General features: G+C 38.4%; 2 protein-coding genes across 5 annotated transcripts in view; one reads left to right on the forward strand and one right to left on the reverse strand.

Moving 5' to 3' along the window:
- Positions 1–5,435, forward strand: part of LOC101164400 (cell division control protein 42 homolog) — a 20,587-nt gene extending 15,152 nt beyond the window's left edge. The window contains exons 5-6 of the mRNA XM_020704813.2: positions 4,959–5,156; positions 5,304–5,435. Coding sequence (XP_020560472.1) covers positions 4,959–5,156; positions 5,304–5,393 — 288 coding nt within the window. The 3' untranslated portion in view covers positions 5,394–5,435. The remainder of the gene's footprint in view (positions 1–4,958; positions 5,157–5,303) is intronic.
- LOC101167959 (F-box only protein 6-like) overlaps positions 1–16,691 on the reverse strand; it is a 20,734-nt gene extending 4,043 nt beyond the window's left edge. Inside the window, exons 1-10 of one of the 4 annotated variants that reach the window (XR_002873534.1) lie at positions 16,509–16,691; positions 14,405–14,654; positions 14,110–14,224; positions 13,927–14,022; positions 13,614–13,749; positions 8,409–8,658; positions 8,120–8,234; positions 7,942–8,037; positions 7,571–7,706; positions 7,012–7,487 (exon numbers count right to left, since the gene is read on the reverse strand). Coding sequence is in view for 3 of the 4 variants with exons in the window: in XM_023956768.1 (XP_023812536.1) it covers positions 7,341–7,487; positions 7,571–7,706; positions 7,942–8,037; positions 8,120–8,234; positions 8,409–8,658; positions 13,614–13,749; positions 13,927–14,022; positions 14,110–14,224; positions 14,405–14,654; positions 16,509–16,523 (1,356 nt within the window). In the remaining variant the exon portion in view is untranslated. Of the gene's footprint in view, positions 1–6,657; positions 7,488–7,570; positions 7,707–7,941; positions 8,038–8,119; positions 8,235–8,408; positions 8,659–9,079; positions 9,445–13,613; positions 13,750–13,926; positions 14,023–14,109; positions 14,225–14,404; positions 14,655–16,359; positions 16,396–16,508 lie in introns of those variants that run through there. The other 3 variants (XM_023956768.1, XM_023956769.1, XM_023956770.1) reach the window with 3 other exon arrangements.
- Between the last annotated feature and the right edge of the window lie 3,249 nt (positions 16,692–19,940).

Consider the following 19,940-nt stretch of genomic DNA (forward strand, 5'->3'; position numbering starts at 1 on the left):
TCAATCAAGCAAAATATTAGTGCAAAGGTGAGCAAACACCTGTGCTCAAGTGAGTGTTTATGTTCTTCTAAAATGGATGATGGAATGTAAAAAGAAGGAGGAAGAGAGGCCAGCCATCCCCACACCAAGACCCCCTGCCGCCGCAGCAGCAGCAGCAGCAGCAGCAGCTAGGACCCCCACAAGATAGCAGATAGAGAACAACCGCCCCCCGGGTGATCACATCTGCCACCCAGGCCAGGACCAGCAGGACCGCCACGGGGCCCCCAGAGCCAGAGAGCAGGGGGGCATGTGGGGGACAGAGAGTGCAAGCTCCAGTCCAACCAGGAGAGCAGCCTGGATGGAGGGCCCAACGCGGGACCCCGCCCCAGAAGAGCGCCCACAGCCCCAGATGAGCACCCCACCACCACCCAGGAGTTCTGGGCATCCCCCCGTCACAACTCCAGGTACGAGCCAGGATCCCCCAAGGGAGACCCGCCCCGCGCTCAAGGCAGCCACCCACCTGGCCCAAGGTTGGTCCATGAAGGAGCAAGGCAGGGGCCAACCGTCCCCATTGATGCATTGTGCATCTCTGGTGTTGTAGTCTGTGATGCACTTAATGCCTTTCCACATACTCCGGGGAATAATGGACATAAAGTGTCCCTGGATCTTCTAAGCATATGGCCCTCTTGACCCCAGCGTGCAGCTCGCTGCTCTGAGTGCCACCTTGTCACCAGACTGGAACGCAGCTTTTCTGTTTTTTTATCAGAGGCCACACCTCTGCGTTCAGGAAAGGTTTCTGGTTGGGATAGTCCGTTACAGTCCTGGTGCTGGTGACATCCTCCATCATTATTATTACTAATTTATTTTTTTGCTACTGCTTAGACTTTGTTCCAACCTTTTGGATTTTGTACTGCCTCATATTTTGGGTTTCTATGTTTCAAATGTCTTACATCCTGACCTTTAGTGTACATTTCATGTTGAAAATTCAATCTATTACATATTTTAGGATTTTTTTTAATTTAAATAAATGAAATAATGAATTAAATATATAGTTCTTGGATTTGTTTTTTAAATTACTCAAAATATTGATAAGTGATTAATTAGCAATAATTAGCAGTAATTAATACTCTTCTGTCTGCATTTTAGGAAATCATTCATTGGTTGAAAATCATCCATAAAGAATTGGTTGTAACTGTCCTTCTCCAAATGAATCATTTGTGATTGTTCATACTTTATGCAGACAAAATATAAACTACATAAATAGATCCACGAGCTGTACATGTTTTAAAATACTATAGTATTAAAACACTATAAAATATAGTATTTTAAAATTAATTTTGTTAATCTCTTCATAACTGTTTACCTTACAACACACAAAATAAAATTGACATAAGACACAAGTAATAACAACTTAAAAGAACATGAAATTTTCAAGAAACCTCGATTTACAACTAAAGTTTTAGAAAGATGTCATCATGTAGGGTATCACATTATGGAATGATCTTCAACTACAAAGTTAAGAGGCTACATCAGTATACATTTTTTTAATGAAAAAAAATATAAAAAAAGAAATGTTAGTTATTTTGTCTTGAAGAACATATAACTCAGACCTGGTTCACAATCACTGTTAGTAGATCATGCCTGCCCTACAAAGGCCCCACTTAAGTTTCAAGGAGCAGACACGTCAGAGGACAGGTTGCGGAGGTGGGTGCCAAGCACTCATGGTGTGGGGGAAGGCTGTTTGCAGGTTGTGTTGTGGATTCTTTCTGTGCAGATGGTGACGTATCAGCTAACGTCCTTAGGAGCCGTGTAACGGGAGACCACTGACCAGGTGGATTCTTCACCCTCCTATCTGCATTTACATACTCATCAAAACATTGTATAAATCCCCGGCCAGGGATAGAAGCAGCGCTCTTTTCTTTGTGTTCCTGCTGTGAGCCCTGTTTTAATAAAAGGCATTCAGGAAGATTGATTGAGCCCGGATATCTGTATTAGAAATATTTCTAGGGTAATAAATCTTTGGCTTGAATTGGAAACTCCCGTCTGTGCGCTTTCGTTCCAACAGAATCTCCACGCTTCACTCTATATGTTTTAGTTGTGTTCAAATTAAGAAAATCCACTTTCATTGGTGTACACCAGGGGTCGGGAACCCATGGCTCGAGAGTCATATCTGGCTCTTTTGATGGCCACATCTGGCTCACAGACAAATAATAATAATGATGCATTGGACTTATCGGCGCTTTTCCAGCGAGATCTTACATTATTCGTTCACTCTTCATTCATACGTGTTGTAGCTACTGATTTAGCCACAGCTGCCCTGGGGCAGACTGACAGAGGCGTGACTGCCAGTTCACGCCTACGGCCCCTCTGACCATCACCCGGATCATTCATGCACATTCATGCTGGTAGGCAGTTGTGTTAAGGGTCTTGCCCAAGGCCTCTCACTGGGTGATGTTCATTGCTCGCCATTGATATGGTAGTTGCCCCATTACCATCGTTACATTGTTCATTCCCCTCCGGGATTGGAACCCTGGATTCCTGGATGGTAGCCCTTCACCTTACCAACCGAGCTACCCAGCCAAATCTTAAATCATTAAAAAAAATGTTTCATCACAGCAGCCATGCCAAGGGGGGACGCACAGTAGTAGCGGTGCTTGGAGAAAATAAATTTGTCCCACTAACTTTTTTCTATTTTTTGTTATATCACAGAGTTTGTAACAGCCTGAAACCTGTGAATTACCATCCCTGCAGCTGCGCAGCTCCTGTCTCTGAGAAGGAGCAGCAAATGTGTGGTAAAGATAAGAGGAGGGGTAGTGGGCTCAGGCAGCTTGGTGAAACGGCGCACTGATTGTCAAAACTTAGAACACGCTGCCCGTCACATACCATACACTGCAGCATGTGAGTATTGCTTTACTGACAATGTTTGGCTCCACGAATGAATGTGAGCAGTCTTTCTCACATCTAAAGAACATTAAGATCAACCTACGATCACATTTAACGGATGAAAGCAATGAGTTATATCAATGTCGCCTCTATCGACATAACTCATTGGATGAAAGTCTCAACACATGAAGCTTAAACTCACCACATATCAACCAGACAAGCCCATCAGCAAAACCATGCAGCACCAGAAGTCGCATTACTGGTAAGACATAATCATCATTTATTTATTATTAACAGCATAACAATGTTATTAAAAAGAATCCACATATTCATTGTACTTTAAGTGTTGAAATTACATAAGATGCACACATTCACTTGTATTTTTGGTTTTAGACATATTGTAGCGGACTGAGTTGGACTGGGTGGCTGTTGGTTGGGTTTTAAGTTCAATAATGAGTTCATTGAACACATCCAGCAGAGATGCTGATTGGCCCTCAGTTTTGTCGCTCAGCCTGTTGTTTGGTAGTTTGGACCAATGGGGTTCAGCTATGGACAGACTAAGGTAGGGAGCGGCGGGATCAAAAGTTGAGGGGAGCGCTCTCGGCGGGAGAGATTCAGGAGTTGCTGAAAAGCTGTACGGCGTTGGTTATCTGCAGCTAGGAGGAGGTTGTTGGAGATTTTGAAGAGAGCCACCTCTGTGCTGGGAAGGGGATGGAAACCAGACTGGAATTGTTCATATAAGTTATTGTTAGAAAGATGCATTTAAAGTTTTGCTGCAACAGTTCTTTCAAGAATTTTGGACATCAACTGAAGCTTAGAGCAGAAATTGTTGGGGTTGAAGGAATCTGATCCAGGTTTTTTGTGTATAAGTGTGACAGCAGCCTTTTTGAGAGTGGAGGGAACAATTCCTGGGATAAGAGAGGAGGGAGGATAATGTTGATAATTATGCCATTTTTAGCCAAAATCAAAAAACCTGTCTTTTTCTAGGAAATAGTTTCTGCAGAGCCGAATTCGTTAGAAATTTACAGCTGAGTTTTAGTCTGGACTGTTGGCACAGAAGTAACCTTACACTGATATCCCATTAGCCCCTAACAATCCCCAACCCAATATTAGCGGTGCAACAAAAACAGTTAGCAATATTGGAGCTATCCAGACGTACAGTTTTGATCAAGATTCCAGTTTAGACGAGGGAAACAAAGATGCTCATGGATCTTTTTGTTTTCAAGTGGATCCATGAGAATGGAGTAGAGCAGAGAGTCTTTGGACTGCCTATTTCAGTTGCTGCGTCACAACGGGGAAATTTTTTGAATGGCGGGTTCTTACCTGCTCCTCTTGAAACTTACCTGCTGTTAATCCATCGCAATTTAAATAAAGAAAATTTAAAAATGCAGTTTTGATCTTACATTGCTTTATATATGTCCTCTATCATGAGAAAAATGCCACATGAACATATTAATAACACCAGAAACAGGATTTTCATCGGAGTGTGTCTTTAAGGTGGTACCCTTTCACACTTTGATGTTGGCAGCAAGACCATGCTTCTAGCATCCTTGACTATTCATTTTGGGTCTAAAAAAAATACTTTTACACAGATGGATACAAATAATCAATTTAATATATATATATATATATATATATATATATATATATATATATATATATATATATATATATATATATATATTGCCACTGAAATCACATCCAGTTTAAAAAAACTATCCTAGAGCATTTGATTGAAACATTTATAAAAAGGTCTTACAGTATTTGTAAAAAAAACAAAAAAAACAATGAATTATAACTTCTTAACATTAAAATAAACATATTTGGTTGTTAATACATATTGAAAGGATCAAATATTACTTTTAAAATATTTAAAGTAGTAAAACGTTTTTGTAAAAGAATTTTTAGAGATCTTAATAGTTTCATGTGGCTTATTAAGATTTTCTGTAAAAAGATTGGATTTTATTATAGATGACCAAAATACACTCACAATGAGCTCAACAAAATGACATGGACAGGAATATTTTACATGTATATTATTACAGTCGCAAACCTCTCTTGTATATTGATATATTTTGTTTTCTTCTCCTCTCCAGTGGGTTCCTGAGATAACTCACCATTGTCCCAAGACCCCATTCCTTTTGGTAGGCACTCAGATTGACCTCCGCGATGACCCCTCCACAGTGGAGAAGTTGGCCAAGAACAAGCAGAAGCCGATCACCCCAGAGACGGCAGAAAAGCTGGCTCGTGACCTCAAGGCAGTCAAATATGTGGAGTGCTCAGCCCTAACTCAGGTAGGATCTTCCCTTCATTTGCCTTGTATTTAACATTTTCCTCTCTAGGCTGGACATGCTTTGTCTCGTCTTTTGCTAACGGCATTTGCAAATTCTGTCTAACTGTGTGTTCCCTGTGCTTGTCTCTTCTTCTCCTTTGGTCTGCAGCGAGGACTGAAGAACGTATTCGATGAGGCTATCCTAGCCGCATTAGAGCCCCCCGAAACTCAGAGAAAGAGAAAATGCTGCTTGTTCTGATGTCTCTGAACGGCTTGTAAATGGCCCATTTTAATTGTTTTCTTATTATTGTTTAACATTTCCTTTGATTGAAGATGCCTTTAATTTCAAAAGAAGTATGTTGAAGATGTAAAAGAAAATGATAAAAAGCAGTGTTAATGTTTATAAAGTGTATTTTGTTTTGAAAACTTTTATTGTGAAGGTTCCACCTACTTCTGCTTTTTCTGTGAAGTGTGTCAGTTCAACAGAAACAAAAAAAAACGGTTAACGGCTGATGCTACGGCAACAAAGGAAACAGACAAAAAAAAAACCAGACAGATAAATGTGTAAAGCTGTAATTCGTTTTTGGCATCTAGCTGGAAGGCGAACAGGTAAGATTTTTGGTTATGTTTACTGTAAACGTTTTGTGATTATTTTCAATTTGTTTTGTGTAAAATAACAAAATAGGTTTCTGTTTGAAGTTATCCAACAATCTAACAATGCTAACTGAGGTAAAGAATGTTTTTTTGTCAAAAAGGAATTATTGTAAGTTTGCTGTTTTGCTTTTCTTCAGGTCTTACGGTGTGACTATGACTGTGGAGTAAATAAATGGGTTGGAATACCCCATCATAGTCCATCAGTTACTATCATTGAGTCCATCGTCTGAATCAAGTCCAGCTGGAATGCTACAGTAAGAGCTGACACCTACATCATCCCACGGTCACGCTGCACCACGGAGTCATGAGGACAAGCAAGGCGCTGTGCTGCCAATTGTTTGGCGTTGAAGATCATACACTTCATCAGGCAACTCAGCACCATTCTACGGGTCCACAAGGCGATCATTTCGCAGCTGACTTAACAGTTTGATGTGACGGTCAGACAAGGTATGGAACATTTTATTCAACTTGAGAAAGAAAAGGTCAAGCTTCAGCAAGAACATTAACTGCTCCAATCAGAACTGGTTAAAGAAGGAAACATCAAGTTTAAGGAACATTTGTCAGACTAAAAGAACAATAAAGGTTAAATTTTGAGCAAAGGACTGTTATCACTTTGTTTATTCCTTGATTTAATTAATTTTTTTCTAAAAAGTGTTCACTTTGATGTGTCAACAGTTTATATTGTATATTGATTTTGTTTAAAAAAAAAAAAAAGGATGACGTACGTTTAAAGTCTGATTTGAAAAGGCAGTTCATAGACTGAATCATCTATTTTACTGCGAGCTACATTCAAGTTATCTGCTTATATTCTAAACAATAAGTTATTTCCATTTGTGTAGTCTAAGAGAAATAATGAAACAACTTTTCATTGTGTATAGTTTAATATGGAGGACACAGAAAATAACAATTTACAAATAGAGTTACAGAAGCAAATAGATAACCTGCACTGCAAAATTGAAAGGCTCAAATCTGCTCTCGAAGATGGAAAGTTAACAGTGAAGTATTTAAGCTCTGGGTGAACCAGGAACAACATAATAAAACAGAACTAAGTTAAATGTCAAATGCAAATTGAGTTTCCAAATGATACGGTCAACCTGCCTTCCTGATCTTAACAAAACAGAAATACACAAAGAAAATGGGGGTTCATCGCTAAGGCTCCACAACCACAGTGTCACAATAGATACCAAGTAGACGTATGACAGTCAACAAGACTTTAGAAAAACCTCAAATGATGCAGCATGTATAGTTTGAATAGCCTTCAACATAATCATATGAACAAGAAGGGTATCAGCAAATATCACACAATTAGATAACATACAACAAAGGAAGAAAAAGAAACCCAAAAAAGGAAAAAAGATATAAAGACAATCCTTGAATTAATCTCAATTTGTTTTTGTTTATGGAATAAAAGATGATGGATGTATTATTTGATAACATATATATGAAACAAGTTTTTAAAGCACATGTAAATATCATTTATTCTCTGAAGTCAGTGATACTACCAGTTTCAACCAGCCACCTTCCAAACGAGCATTGGATGAATCTCCAAAATCTACGAATCATCAGCTGGACAGATCTCAACACAGCTATCCGTCACTCGAATACCGTACCAGCCTGCCCAGAATTGTGTGTCTTTGCCGCCGTGTGTAAATTTGATGTATCTCACTCCTGGCCCATAATCTTTGAAAACATGAGTCATCTGAAAAATAAAGAGGGATTGAGGACTGTCAGGACACCACAACTACCTCTGAACTTTGTTGTACTTTAGGTTATGAGACATACCTGATTCCACTGCTGGTCGTTCCATTGAGGAAAGGTAACAGGTTCAGGAGTAAATTCCTGAACAACGGCCTTCTTGTCATTCAGAAGCTCCACAGTGATTATATATTCACTGCCGCAATCCCATCGAGGCGCGTACCTACAAAGATAATGTGTGGGCTAAAGAAATTCTCCCATATTTTATTATAAATTTTGTTGTTGTTGAATATGTAGAACTATTTTTAACATAATGTTCATAAAATATGTTTAAACAATTGAACTTTACAAAATTTTTGAAACCATTCAGATTTTTTCTATTTCAGTTTATTAACTCTCCGGGGCAACACCTTGTTGCAGCACAGGAACTGAGCGTCAGTCACCTGTAGCCCTCTTACCAATCAGATATGCAGATGTGTGGCTGCATTTCATCCATAAATGAAGAGTTGTAACCTTCTTCCTTTAAATCAATCAGCTGTGACTTTAAGCACATTCTGAAGACAAGAAAAGTTTTTGAGATCTATGAAAAATGATTAGAGCCTTACAATCACTGGGTCCCTGCTGGTGAATACTCACCTATAAGAGGTTACAAAGTTTTTCTGGACTCCCTCATTAGGATGAGATACCATAGGAGCTTCAATTTTCCATTGGTCACCACCATTTTCAACTATGGTCCACCCATTGAACTCATCTAAATAGGAAAAACAAAAATGAAAAACAATAAATTCCCAATCTCAATTAGACACTCTTTAAAGACCATATTTCTTCTTTAACCTGTCTAAAGACAATCTCCTTCTGAAGTTTTGGTTGAAATGTTCCTTCTAATAAAAAGCTAAACAGCTACCAGTGAGGCCACTTTTCTCACCTTCTCCTCTTGGATTTTTGAGAAGATTTCTTCTGTTCTTGCAAGCAAAATAGAAATGTTTCCAGTTGGTTGGTACTTTGGAAACATGGCAGAGGTGATATCCTTCTCTTCTGCATCTTTCTCTCCAGAATGAGTCCCGGTCTGCAACTTCTTTCCACTCATGGCACACTAAACGACAGGCACGGACCACCTGATGTGGGGGCACATTTAGAAATATTTCCTCCAGGATGTCCAGGGGTAAATCAAAAGCCTGCAAAGACCAAAAAATAAATTAGAATAATAATATAAAATAAAATGCACCAAACTTTAATACCCCCCCCCCCCATTATCCATTGTATGTTGCTTTTAACTATGAATTTACAATCTCAATAAGGTCTTTCTCAGAAGTACATCTAAACACCCCTCTAAATTTTAGTCGAATGGTTCATTCTTCTTATGAGCCCACGTCTAACATTGTCGAAAAAAAGTCATTTTCTACTACTAGTAATTGGTACGACGGTGCTAAAGACGGAAAATGAAACATACAACATACAATAAAATTTTACCATAAAATGCTGGACTTGACTTTATTTTTTTAAACTTACTTTACAAGCAGTAATCGCTTTTGCCTATAGTTTCACTTCAGCGTAATCTATTGATTGACAGCATGTCATAATAACACGATTACTTACAGCTGTTTTTGATTGATTCTCGACGTTCAAATATGCGCTTTGAGACTGTCCCATTACTTTAGTTTCTCGTCTAGAGAAAAAGAAAATTTAGAATTATAACAAGCTAGTTTTTCCCCTCATGTTTTAGCGTTTTTTATCGTAAATAATATCCGTCTGTCAGTGCGTTTCCAGATGGGGGCAATCGCAAACAAAGACATAAAAAGACTAACAGTTCAAAATGTTAATTATTTCATACGCAAATACAATTTCTGTTTTACTAAAGGTTTGAGTCTGTCTGCTTTGACTCCCTACGCCTTTCGTTTTCGTTAGGGTTTGTTCGATTGTTGTTACAATGACCCTCAAGTAGGCGGAGCTGTTTATTGAAACCATATTACAAAGCCAAAATTAAGTTTATCTATCCTACTGTGATTTTGAAATGTACACAACTTTTGTAAATCTGAATATGACATACATACAAGCAAAACTGGCCGTGTTTTTTTTTCATGTGGTGATCGTAGCAAATGTCGGCCTATGCCGATGTTAAAAACATTCACTCACCTATTTTGAGAATTCTCGAAGAGAATGCAAACATCCCGGAAACCCTCAATCGGTTTGGTTGTAACCATTGACTGAAAATGAGAACCGGTTCTATTACACAGTCAATAAATGTGATTAAAAAAACAGTTAATTTCTTTTTAAAACCAAAAAATTATTTGTTCTTAAATGTCGTTATTTGCAAGAGAGACATAATTACTTATAGTTTGTAATCCCTTAAAAAATAGAGCTATTCAACTCTTGACTTGTTTATCAATTTATATGGATAAATGCCTTTGTTTTTCTTGATTTTGTTTTTATGATATTTTATTAATAATTTTAGTTTTATATTATTCATTACTGCTTTGCTATTCAGAAAATGTTTAAATATTATTCTTTACAAAAAATGACATTTTTTTTATTCATTTTACTTATTTTTATTATTATTAATTTATTTATTTTTCTGCTGCTGCTTAGACTTTGCTCCAACTTTTTTGATTTTATACTGCCTCATGTTTTTGATTTCTATGTTCCACATGTCTTATATCCTAAGTGTAAATAAATTCTATGTTAAATTCATTCTATGATGTATTTTAGGTATTTTCTTTATTTTAATAAATGAAATAAGAAATTAAATATTCTTTGTATCTATTTTTTTAAGATGATTCAAAACATTAATCAGTGATTAATTAGCCTTAATTAGCAGTAATTGATACTCTTTTGTTTGCATTTTAGAAATTCATTCATTGGTTGAAAATCATCAATTAAGAATTTGTTGTAATTGTCCTTCTCCAAATGAATCACTTGCAATTGTTCATACTTTATGCAGACAAAAGATACATTATTATAAACTACATAAATAGGTCCATGAGTTATCCATGATTCTAGTCAAATATAGCATTTTTTTTAATTAATTTATGAAGTGCATAATAAATGTTTACTTTACAACATAGAAAATAAAATTGATATCAGACACAAGTACCAACAACTTAAAAGGATATGAAATTTTCAAGAAACCTCAATTTACAACTTAAGTTTAAGAAAGATGTTACAGGGTATCACGTTATGGAATAATCTTCAACCACAAAACAAAGAGGCTACAGATCGGTATACATTTTTTAAATGTATGTAATGTTTTAATTGTCACAAAAATATAAACAAGTTTGTGTGTTGTATGATTTCATTTTTGTAGTTTTGTGGGAATTAAAAAAAATTGAAAAACACAAACACACACAAAAGTCAGTATTATGATTTTACTTAAGTTCTTTATTTATTCGTTAGTGGATAATGTGTTTAGCAATCTTTAAACTTGAATTGAAAGCTTTCACACTTTTGGGTAAAGCATACTTCTAATGTAACATTTGCCAGTGCCTACACAATGCTTTATTGGTAATAGCATTATGGAAGAGTCCAGGTTAAAAACCCTTGAATGCAAAGCATCAGTGAACACATCTTTCTTGATGTAAAAAATTATTTTCAGTCATTATTTGGGACTAGACGAGTAGGAATAGATCTCAATAACAGTTATGCTTAGACAATTAGTAACCAAAAACAGCTCTTACAGTTTGCATAGGTTTAAATACATTCATTTAAACATAAAGAGCAGCTATAGACAAAAAAAAAAGATGACAGAGAAATCAGAAAAAAAACAAAACATGAATGTGACTTTGGTGCTGACAAATCACTGTCAACTATTACATAGACTGATAGATGATGGACGGAATATTTGATCACATTAATATGAAACATTTGTCAACAAGCTTTTTAAAATGCATGTGAATACAGTTGTTTCTCGTACTACCAGTTCAGGGCAGCGCTGTCCTGACAAGCATTAAAAGGCAATCTCTGATGTAGTAATGAACATTTCAACCGCCACCTTTTAAACAAACACTGGATGAATCTCCAAAAAAAACTACGAATCATCAGCTGGACAGATCTCAACACAGCTATCTGTCACTCGAATGCCAAACCAGCCTGCCCAGTATTGTGTGTCTTTGCCACCGTGCGTAAATTTGATGTATCTCACTCCTGGCCCGTAACCTTTGAAAACATGAGTCATCTGAAAAAAATAAAGAGGGATTGAGGACTGTCAGGACACCAAAACTACCTCTGAACTTTGTTGTAATTAAGGGGTTGGACTAGCGATGTCCTGATCCGATCGGTAATCTGGCCCAACCACGTAGACTTAATCAAAATTGGATGTTGTTTCCCGATCAGGGATCAGATATCTTCTTATTCTCATAATAATAAGCACTATATATTTCAAGCTTATTATTACAAATAAACACTCTACTAGAAGTCTGCATAACATGAACAGATCATGACATTTTGCTGTCGTAAAATGCAGCAGAATATAGCACTAGTTTCAGCAGAAGACACCATTGACTCTATAATAAATAACTGGACAAATCGCTTATTATGTCACCCTTGTTTCCGGTTCCAACCAAATGAAGTCAATTCACTAACATTTTTCCATGATATCTCCTTCGTCATGTAGGCCAGTATCTGCAGCTAGGAAGAGGTTGTTGGAGATTTTGAAGAGCCACCTCTGTGCTGTGAAGGGGATGGAAACCCGACGTGAATTGTTCATATACATTTATTGTGAGAAAGATGTTTTTAAAGTTGTGCTGCAACAGTTTTTTCAAGAACTTTGGAGATGAACTGAATCTTTGAGATGGGGCAGAAACTGTTGTTGGGAATGAGGGAGCTGGATTGAAGCCTGGATGTACTAAAGGTTCCTGGTGGATGTTCTTTATTTTTGAAGTGAAGACGCTAGCTTTTAGTCTTCATAGACATGAAGACGTCAGGGTGTCACAGAAGTCAGAAGTGTACAGGTGAGGTGGTAGTGGGTTTAAAGCCTGTGTAATTTTGGAAAAGAGGGCCTTAGAATTTCCTTCACAGGAGTTTATTAGTGCAGAGTAGTATGCAGTTTTGGCTTTAGAAATTGAGTCTTTGTAGTGGGAAAGGTGGCTGATGTTCATTTCTCTGTGGATAGAAGAACCCGTTTTTTTGAATAGTCTTTCAAGTCCACCTCCTTAAGCTTTTAGTTGTCTGAGGGTGGGGTGGGGGTGGGGGGACCAGAGAGCAGTGAGGGTAAAGGAGATCATTCTGGTTTTGAGTGGAACATGGATATCCAGGATCTTGCCAATGCTGTAATAGCTGTTTATTTCTTAAATGAAGTCTATGGGGTTTCAGCTTTTTGGGACAAACAGGTACTTCCTGTTTGGAACATGAGGGGAGGGGTTGTTCAGTCCAGTTCTTATTTTACTGTCAATGGGAGGCACACAAAAACAGTTCAGCAAAGCTAGCAAGATAATCACATATTTGGACTGCTAGGCTCAATAACTCTTCTATTAAACATTTAAAATTTACAAGAAGTTTTCTAATGAAAACAACAACCTACAAAGGGGATTTCAAAAGAAAAAAAGGCTTGTTTTAAAAAAAAAAAGAGAATTAAAAAGAGAGATGGCAGCGAGGCAGCTGCCAAGGGATCAAGGAGATCCAAAGAAAAATGTTGAAATAATGTTTTAAACACAACTAAAACTAATAAATGGTTGCATTTATATGAGCTAGTCATGAATAGTCGTCATATTTATCCTATGACAATTTTGAAAGATAATCATTTTTAACAATTTCTAACAGAGATATGAATCATAAGATGAGACATGTTTATTAGTTCAGAAAATTCTAAAACCTAAGTCCACAAACTTTCTCACATGACTAATTATCACCTATTTTTACTAGTTAATAGTTAACTATTTTCCTAGTGAACAGTTGTACTTTTTTACCCTTCTTATTTAAACTACTTCACAAGAGTGCTCTGTTTTGAGTGTTAAATCAGAAGAAAAGGTTAAATAAAATAAAAATAGGGGGATAATATGGGCGAGTTTATTTTGCAATTGTTTTTTTTATCGGTTACTAAAGTATTGCATCAGTACTCTGTATCAGCAGATTCTCAAAATCAACTGACTTGGATCAGGGCCAAAAAAACCTGATTGGGACATCCCTAGGTTGGACATACCTGATTCCACTGCTGGTCGTTCCATTGAGGAAAGGTAACAGGTTCAGGAGTAAATTCCTGAACAACGGCCTTCTTGTCATTCAGAAGCTCCACAGTGATTATATATTCACTGCCGCAATCCCATCGAGGCGCGTACCTACAAAGCAAAGGTGAGAAATAAAGACAACCTTAAAAAAATTACTAAAAAAAACACACACGCATATTAAGTGATTCTTCACGAGGTATTTTCACAAGGGAACTTGTTTTTACAATATAAGATGTCCTTTTATAATCTATTTACAAAATTCGCGTCAGTCACCTGTAGCCCTCTTACCAATCAGATATGCGGATGTGTGGCTGCATTTCATCCATAAATGAAGAGTTGTAACCTTCTTTCTTTAAATCAATCAGCTGCGACTTTAAGCACATTCTGAAGACAGAAGAAAAGTTTTTGATCTATGAAAAATGATTAGAGCCTTATTGAACAATCACTGGGTCCCTGCTGGTGAATACTCACCCATAAGAGGTTACAAAGTTTTTTTGGACTCCCTCATTAGGATGAGATACCATAGGAGCTTCAATTTTCCATTGGTCACCACCATTTTCAACTATGGTCCACCCATTGAACTCATCTAAATAGGAAAAACAAAAATGAAAAGTTTTTAACAATGAAATAACAATCTCAATGTGATACTCTTTAAGACCATATTTCTTCTTTAACCTGTCTAAAGACAATCTCCTTCTGAAGTTTTGGTTGAAATGTTCCTTCTAATAAAAAGCTAAACAGCTACCAGTGAGGCCACTTTTCTCACCTTCTCCTCTTGGATTTTTGAGAAGATTTCTTATGTTCTTGCTAATAAAATAGAAATGTTTCCAGTTGGTTGGTACTTTGGAAGCATGGCAGAGGTGATATCCTTCTCTTCTGCATCTTTCTCTCCAGAATGAGTCCCTGTCTGCAACTTCTTTCCACTCATGGCACACTAAACGACAGGCACGGACCACCTGATGTGGGGGTACATTTAGAAACATTTCCTCCAGGATGTCCAGGGGTAAATGGAAGGCCTGCAAAAACAAAAGCACAAGGTAAAACTTAGCATTAATGGAATTATCTTCCTCGGTTTCGTTTCTTGCTTTAAAGAATTAATTTATTATCTCAATGTGACACTCTACGTGTAATGAAAATGAAATGTAAAATTACTTTTTCTTAAAACGTTAAACTTGCCTTTTTTTTCTTTGTATTTATTTAACAGTTTCAGTAACCGCTAGCTTGTGGTTTCATAAGCTTTCCTTGTAAGTTATTATTAGCCGGTCCACACATCACATGAATATAACTGTATTTGGGTGATTCTGGGCGTTGAAATCTGGGCTTTGGGTTTCTCCCATTTCTTCAAATTTTCTATATCTTACATCCCCCCCCCCCCCCCCCATGTTTTATAGTGTTTTTAATAGAAAAAAAATATGCTCATCATTACGTTCCCAGATGGGCACAATCGCAGACAAAATGTTTTTATTTATAAATAAAAATTAAGAAACCATCAGTTAAAAAAGAATACTTCAATACATATTTTGCAGGACTACAGGGGGGAGGGGGGGGGGTATTCCAGGAAGCATGTTTAAATTACCCTGACTTTAACCCTGAACTTTAGCTGAAATCCACCTGAACTTGCTTACTCTGAGTATGTCGGTTCCAAAAGACCGGATATGAGTTGGCGTAATTACGCTCGATTTGGTAACCCTGGGTTAATGCTCGTGCACAGCAAGTACATAAAAGCATTTCTCAATGGATCCCCGATTTCCAGAGTCACCATGGAAACGCGTGGAGAAAAAAAGAGAGTGCTATACTTCAGTGAGATGGAGTCGGAGATTTTAATGACGCCGTATGAAGATTATACGCCCATCAAAAAAGTAATACGGCTGCATCATCAGCATAAGAGTTTCTGCTTGGAGAAAAAGAACGGACATAGTAAACACAATGATTTCTGATAGTATTTTTTTTCATTGTGACATTTTAACTTATCCAACTTCATTTAATTCAGTTGGTAACAAGTAATTGAGTTACATTTATTCAACCTAATTTCTTACATGTACATCACAAAACAGTAGGGGTGCTCTATAAACTCATCATCCTCTCCCTCCCTCTCACTCATGGTGCAGAAAGAATTAAACATAGTAGGACAAATAACTCGGCAAAACACAGTAAAACAGCTAAACAACTGAACACATTTGGTCAAAAAACCCCACTTAAACCCAAATCCGTCCAGACAGGCAATGGGAATGGTGTCCCACAATCCTTTGCGTTTCTGATCTAACAGCAGCAACAAAGTTACAGCTACTTAATTGAATAGATAAAAAAATAAATAAGAAAATACTTAATTGACTTAATTTAAATGAAAGTAAAAGAAATGTCTGATAATTACGTGTTATTTTTTAGCTGACTTGACTAAAAAGAATTGATTTATCTTAACTAAAGCAAATAATTAAGTTAGAGCAAAGTTAAAAAAGTTTATCTTTCCAACATCCAAACGTGGTCTTATCACCCTCTCACGGTGGAAAAAGTATTATCTGAGCTTCTTCGTCCACTAATTCTAAAATAGACACGCCATGCTCCTTCACCTCTCTGAAAACAAACTAACCTTCAACTAAACCTGCTCCAGACCAGGTTATGTTCAGAGCATGAGTTGTCATGGCAACTTGACATACCCTGAAACATACCTCCATTCCTGGAACCGAAAGCTGAGGTAATCAACTTCCTTAGCCTCAAACCTACCGTGGGAGCTAGCATAACCTGCTTTCTGGAATAGCCCCCTGGTTATGTTCAGAGCATGAGTTGCCAGGGGAACTAAGCATACCCTGAAACATACCTCTGTTTTTGGAACCTAAAGCGGTGGTTGTACACTTCTTTAGCCTCAAACTTACCGTGGGAGCTAGCATAACTTGCTTTCTGGAATACCCCCCCTGGTGTCTAACAGTCGCCCTTCCTCTTCCGCCTTCGAGTCATCGTCAAGGCTGGGCTCGATTTAGTTTACAGTGCCCTTTAAGTTGGCGGAGCTATTTTTTTAACCGGATCAACAACAATTACGTAATTATATCCTCCGAGAATGATTATATAATGTACGTGAAGTAGTTTTTTAGTTTTAGCATTGTATACACTCGAACTAAACATACAGTGAAAACCCTAAGCCTAAGCAACATATATGGCTACAAGTCATCATGGCATATTACGGTGTATGCCGGTGAATAAAACGTTCACACTTTTCCTGAGAATCCTCAAAGACAAATGCAAATCCAGATCTTTTTTTTAACGATAATTTCTTTTTATGCATCTATATATTAGTTAATTTATTTTTAAATAAAGAAATAACAAAATAAATGGTAATTTAAAAAGAAAAAAAGACATCGAAAGCTGTATAAAAAATAAACTGTTTAGCGATATAGTCGCAACTTAACAACAGTGTATTGTAGCGACCGGCCATGAGGGCTAGACGCCGAAGGGGACTTCTCACACACCCAGGCCTGGCGTTAGAGGGCGCTACACTGCTGGACCTCCCACCTGCGGAGCTGCGAGCCGAGACCTGTCAGCGCGGACAGCAGAAATTCGCTTTGGGGAGGAGGGTTTGACGAAGCAGACCCTACAGCAGCCGTAGTGATGAAGACGATCGCCTGGGATGTCTGGGGACCTTCTGCTGCTGGTGTGCAGCTCTTCACTTGGAGAGAGTCTACTCCCCCATGGTGACGTGCACCCTGATGGTGGTGCTTCCACAGAGGCGGGGACTGGTTCTCCTGGCTGGGCACATGCTGGCATGGAACTGTGTCAGTTGCAGATGTGCTAACCCAGCCAGTTAAGAGGAGGACTGTACACGGTGGCGGTCGAAACCCAGGATTGTGCGAAGGAGTCTCCAGCCAGTGTGTTCCTGTGTTTTGCTAATTGTGTTGTTCAGTTCTGCAGTTATGTGAGGGTTGTGGGGACACTAACCCTCTTATGTGGGGGCAGTGTAGCGACCTGGGGGTTAGCCCAGCCTTCAGCCCCTAAGGCTCATGGGAAGTGGGGAGCTTAGGGTGAAACCTTGAGTCAGAGGGCTGGAAGCTGAATTGACGCTCCATGCTGTTTGAGCTGTATGTGTGCTTAGAATAGACTACGTGCACGACAGAACTTCCGGTTAACTTCCGTGTTTCGAGTGTGAGGCCGACAACTTCCTGTTGGTCGTGTTATTGTTGTGGGGAGTTTTGTTGAGTTGCTAGTTTTGAGTAAATAGGAGCGGATTTCGGGTAAAAGAAAGGCGTTTGTTGTTTCAACGCGTGAAAAAGACATCACAACATTGTTGTGTACCCGTGTTCGAATTTGTCAAAGTACAACAGTACTAATATAAGCTTTCATAGCTTTCCAGTATATGTGTCGGCGAGAGCCGAATGGATGGTGAATGGATGCGTGCTCACTGACGTCTGGACCCGGCATCCGAGCTCTGCGTTCGGGCTCCGGAGCCAGTGGACCGAGTGAACCTCTCTGACTGAGCAGATCAGCTGGATTTATTAATGTGTTTGAGGGGAGGGTGCTTTGTTACGTGTGCGTTTTGTTATGTGTGAGAATTCGGACTGCGAGCCGAGCCGCCGCTCTGGGTTAGCGGCTGCCGGACTCGCGAGGACAGAGCAGAGCTCGAGCGGCCAGCTTACAGTGTAAGCTGTGTAAGTTACACAGCCGTCACGGGGCAGTGTGTGAGCTTTTCAGAGCAGAAATGCCGCTCAGTCCTTAGAAACTGTTCAAAAAATCACGACACATGGAATTGTGCTTCTAATTGTGCCCCGACAAATAAAGGCTGATGTTGTTAGCCCGTGTTGTTAGCCTCTCCTAACACTGGGTTGTTCTTCAGTTCTGTTCTTCTTCCACAATAAATGCACTGACCACAATGATTAAATATAAAATGAGAGCGAACAGGCACTTCATAATATTCATAAAATTAATAAAAGCACGTTTGGAAGATCGCCTCGTATATTACCGAGCTGCTGCATAAATGTGACAGCAAAGGTTTGTTTACAACGGGACACATTTCCTTTTCGGTATTTTCGACACGATATTTTGCCCGTAACCAAGCACTGGTCGACAATCCCGTAGATGTCGTTCACGTCAATTTTCGGGAGACCTTGTTTGTAGAAAACGGGTGAAATTTGCCATCTTTCGCAATCAAAATCTGCCGTGTCGCTGCTATAGAAGTCGCAAGCCGGAAATGGTCGGCCTCACACTCAAGGCGGCGGAAGTAGAACTCCTTACTTTCGTGCACGGAGCCTATACACGGGCTAAATACTCAAAAGTGCGGAGTCCTATACTGTTCATAATTAAATAAATAAATATTTGATTAAATAAATAAATGTGACCTCATGCAAATACACAGTAAACCAATAAATCTCTCATAAATATATAAAAAGACCATGAAATGATGAAAAACCTGCACACTGATTTTAAATTAGCCATTATATTGTTCAATATATTTCATTTTGCTTTAAAAACCTGTTCATTATTTTAAAAAAGCATTTTAAAATATTCATTTTATTCATGTGGAATATTATTATAATTCTACTTCTTTTTTCAGAACCTTGGAATTCAAAATCAATATTTTCCAAAGTAGCTTTGTTTTTATTTCATGTTGCTGTTTTTCACAATGGCGTATTTATTTCATGAAGAGCTTTTTCAGGAGAATGGGTCTATCTGTCAATCAAACCAGACAAGGCGGAGACACTTTTTGATTGGCTACTCCTTTACTCAGACATGAGCAGCAGCACCCTAAGTCCCCTGACTACATCGATCGAAGATGCTTCAGTGAACGTGACGGCGCGATGCCCACTCCTCAACACTAGGGGGAGTGTGCACCTCAACACATCCACAGTGTTACAAGAAATTGGGCAGTTTTTGTTCTAAATTTGCGGATAAAAGTGGCTTTGGGCGAGTGTGCATAATTCGGGTGATTTTGTGGTCGGTTCTGCAATTTTCATCTTCTCATGAACATCTAGTAGTGGCCTAAGTAAGGCTGAGTGGCTGTTGGACTTTCACAAAACTTCTGTGAACTGGAGTTCATTAAACACATCATGCCGCGTGTGGGAGGAGCTAGCAGCTAATTTTTTTTTTTTTTTTTTTTTTTTTTTTTTTGGAGCTAGCAGCTAATGCTTTATCCTGATAGCCACTTGGAGTGATTGCCTGTGTTTATCTCACTTAAAATGCATGGATGCACAATGCACATGGAGAATGTTAAGAGATCTGGGGCCTGTTTCAGAAAGGAGGTTCAACCAACTCTGAGGTTGAACTTGAACTCTGAGTTGGTCAATCGGGAGATTAACAACTCTGAGTTTTCTGTTTCAGGG

Source organism: Oryzias latipes, chromosome 7 (assembly GCF_002234675.1).
Source record: "Oryzias latipes chromosome 7, ASM223467v1".
Taxonomy (NCBI): domain Eukaryota; kingdom Metazoa; phylum Chordata; class Actinopteri; order Beloniformes; family Adrianichthyidae; genus Oryzias; species Oryzias latipes.